At 40.2% G+C, this 3245-nt stretch overlaps 1 protein-coding gene across 1 annotated transcript; it reads right to left on the bottom strand.

Moving 5' to 3' along the window:
• Positions 1–801: 801 nt before the first annotated feature.
• si:rp71-39b20.4 (potassium voltage-gated channel subfamily V member 2) lies at positions 802–2975 on the bottom strand (the record flags this gene model as incomplete). Its single annotated transcript, XM_038704853.1, has 3 exons — positions 2431–2975; positions 1663–2296; positions 802–927 (listed from the first exon to the last, which is right to left on the bottom strand). Coding segments are annotated over exons 1-3 (1305 nt in total), but the record flags the coding sequence as incomplete, so codon positions are not given.
• Positions 2976–3245: the final 270 nt, after the last annotated feature.

The raw sequence follows: 3245 nt of genomic DNA, 5'->3' as shown, positions 1-3245 counted from the left end.
TGCAGAAAATGTCTCCAGAATGCAGAAATTAAGTGTTTAATGTTAAAAATCTTCAGGGCGAGGATCACACGTATATATTTCAGCAATGAATATTTCCTCAAAATACTGTTAAAATATCTTCTCATCTTGCTCTCATGAACCCAATAATGTGCATCGTCATGTCTCGTGAGCCAAGTGTATGATCACACCCTTAATCTGAGCCCTTACGTCCTAACCACTTTTCAACACAAAGTGACACCCTTGCAGAGACCACAATTCCAGGAAGGCCTAATTCTTGAAAAATGAAATGCACCACACTGCTTGATCATACTCACACCCCCTTACTGAGCTCCTCTATCTCTTCGACAAAGTCAACAGTAACAGCTTAGTAAGGTTCATAACCAAACTAATTGATCCGGAAGAATCTTAGAGGCAGCATTAAGAGGGATTTGAATCCTCTAAATGATGTGTGCCGTTCCTTGTTTCATTAAAAGTGTCACCTGGTATCATATGTAGCCTCATACAAGTAAAGTTTAACTTTGTTTGCACATTGGTTTGATTTTCTAAATCACTGTGATTTTCCATCCCGCTTTGATCCATTTTTGTTTGATTTATGATGTTTATGTTAAGTCAAGGAAAATTGTGAGAAAAAATATCAAATATTTGGATCCAGCCAAGATCATGGCCAAGGTACCTAAATGGCATAGCCTACAGTAGAGTAAAAAAAACCCCCACAAAAATAGAGCCTAAATTCTAATGAAACAAACAAATTCCAAAACCAGAAATCTTACTGAACTGAAGGTTAAAGTTGATCTTACTCACCGCAGCCCACCACCAAGCATCTGGTATGCTGCTGAATGGTGTCCCAGGCTGATCCACCTCCACAGAGTGCATCAGAGCAGAGAAGGTGAAGATGCCCATGGCAATGAACAAAAACAGACAGCACACCTAAAAAATGAGAAAAGATTACATGTCAGCAATGCTCATTCACATTTGGAAATAATTTACATATCTATTAGGTCACATGACAATTCATTATTACTCACCTTGAATACCTACATATACACATTACCACAAAATGTACGTTGCTTTTCTTGCTATGCAATCTTGCATTAAACTTGAATTAATTGATTTGTTTGGCCTCTCAGTGGGCAGGGGAAACAAGATCGGAACATAACATTGGCATTTTATCATCTTATAAAGTTGTGATGGTGAACTTGTTAACAAAATGTTGCGTGTTTATACAACATTTGCATAAATTTAGAGTCATGCTTTTGGCCAACTCACTAATTAAAGTTCAATATCGACTCTGTTTTTAGCTCTGTTTAGGGAAATATCTGTCTCCCACTATGTTCACCAGCTAGTAGCTTACTCTGTCTGCAGTTTGGTGCTGAGCAAGGAGTGAAAAGTAGGTTTATGAGAGCTTTCTCATTGAAAACAGCTGCCTGCTGCAGCTGGAAAAGTGAGACTAAACCAAACCAGGTCAGTTTAGGGCCTGTAACCAAACAAGGAGCTGAAAGAAGCCAAAATGGGTTATACTTCTATGTGGGTTCATCAGTGACCACATTCATATACAATTAGTCGTGTGATCCATTGTTAAACATATTATAAAAGTTACATGTGCTCCATTGTTTTATTTGTGTATGCCCCCTCAATTAAAGATGTTTTGATATTCCTTCATACCTGCTCAGAGCACTGTCGGATGGTGAAACCAAATGCTCTCATGCCTGTAGAGTGACGGGCAAGCTTCAAGATACGGAAGATGCGCATCAACTTGACGACCTTCAGCACTTTGCTGACTTTACTGACCCTTGCCATGGTCTTCAAATCTTCCTTTGCACTGACGTCTTCTGAATCCATTACAAATGCCTCAAAAAGGATCTGGAGGAAGTAGGGCATAACAGCCACTACATCAACAAAATTGAGGGCACTCTTCAAAAAATGCTTGATGTTAGATGTGGTGAGTAACCGCAAAAAGTACTCCAAGGCGAAAAAAATAATGGAACTAATTTCTATCCACTCCATGTAGGTTCTGCCAGCAAGTTTGTACTCCCTGAGTTCCTTTACTGTATTCATTGTCATGGCAACAATAGAGATAAGCACAAAGAGACTGGAAAACACTGCAAAGGCTTTGGCTGACAGCGAGGAGTAAGGATTCTCCATCAAGTCCCAGAGGATCTTCCGAAAGCCTCCAAGAAACATCTTCTCGTAACCCTCTTCATCTTGGTGAGGCTTTATCTCATCGATCAGCTCCTGGTTGACCTTTAGTTGGTCTCTGATGTCATCCAGTTTCTCCTCAAACAGAATGCGGCAGCACCTGAGAAGAAGAAGTTATTATATTATTCATTTCTTATAGTTCTACGAGAGCTTTTCAAAAACCATGCTTGAAATACACAAACAGCAACAGACCAAGCTACACAACACATCAAGTATTAAATATGGACAGCACACCTTGGCGTGTCCTTCAGTCTCAACCCCCAGAATGACATCTCTTCCTCAAAACTAACAGGGCAGAGACTATCCATCACCCATAGGACATTACTACAATAAAAGTGGAAGATGTAGTGGAAAAACATGGGGTCCCTGTCAAAAAAGAACTCATCGTTCCGAACATTGTAATCATCACAGAGTGTCAGACGTTTCACAGGATCATCACAGAGTGCAAGGACTCCAATCCTGGTTTTAGGGTATCGGAGGACCAAATGCTTTGGGATGTGAAATAATTTTCCACCCACGTTGAGTTTGACAATGTTTGATTTCCTGGGGTTCGGTGCGTCTTTGCTCTGATCTTTTGTTGCACGTTTTTTGACATCAGGAGCGTCTAGGTTGTCCATAGATGTCCATGGTTTCACAGAGCTGTCCTGTGAGAAGGGGAATTCACACTCCTGTTCTTCAGTGCTTTGGGAAAAACTCTTATCCCGTTTTATGGTCGCAAAAAGACTGGAGCGACGCTTTTTCAGTAGGCCCACTTTGAACCTGGGCTTCATAACCTCCATTGTGACAGCTCCTTGGAAGACAAAAAACAAACAATAAGTTTGTATGAGTCAAATATGTAAAATCAAGTCAGTGAAAAACAATAACAACAGTATTCCACAAGATCTCCATTTAGGCTGAATATTGTCCCCTAAATGATGCTTTCAGGTAGAAATATATAGAAAGAGTCACCGTGCTTGTCTCTCAGGCGTGCAAGAAGATCAACTGCATGAGTTAGAGATTCAGCCTCTTTACTGATTCTCTAATCCTATTGCTGTTCTTTCTGTCCAAAC

Source organism: Micropterus salmoides, unplaced genomic scaffold (genome assembly GCF_014851395.1).
Source record: "Micropterus salmoides isolate LMB-PRFRI ecotype aquatic unplaced genomic scaffold, ASM1485139v1 Ms_hic_scaffold_724, whole genome shotgun sequence".
In the NCBI taxonomy this organism is placed as follows: domain Eukaryota; kingdom Metazoa; phylum Chordata; class Actinopteri; order Centrarchiformes; family Centrarchidae; genus Micropterus; species Micropterus salmoides.
Note: the sequence above shows the minus strand (reverse complement) of the source record. Positions and strands in the feature narration are given on the sequence as shown.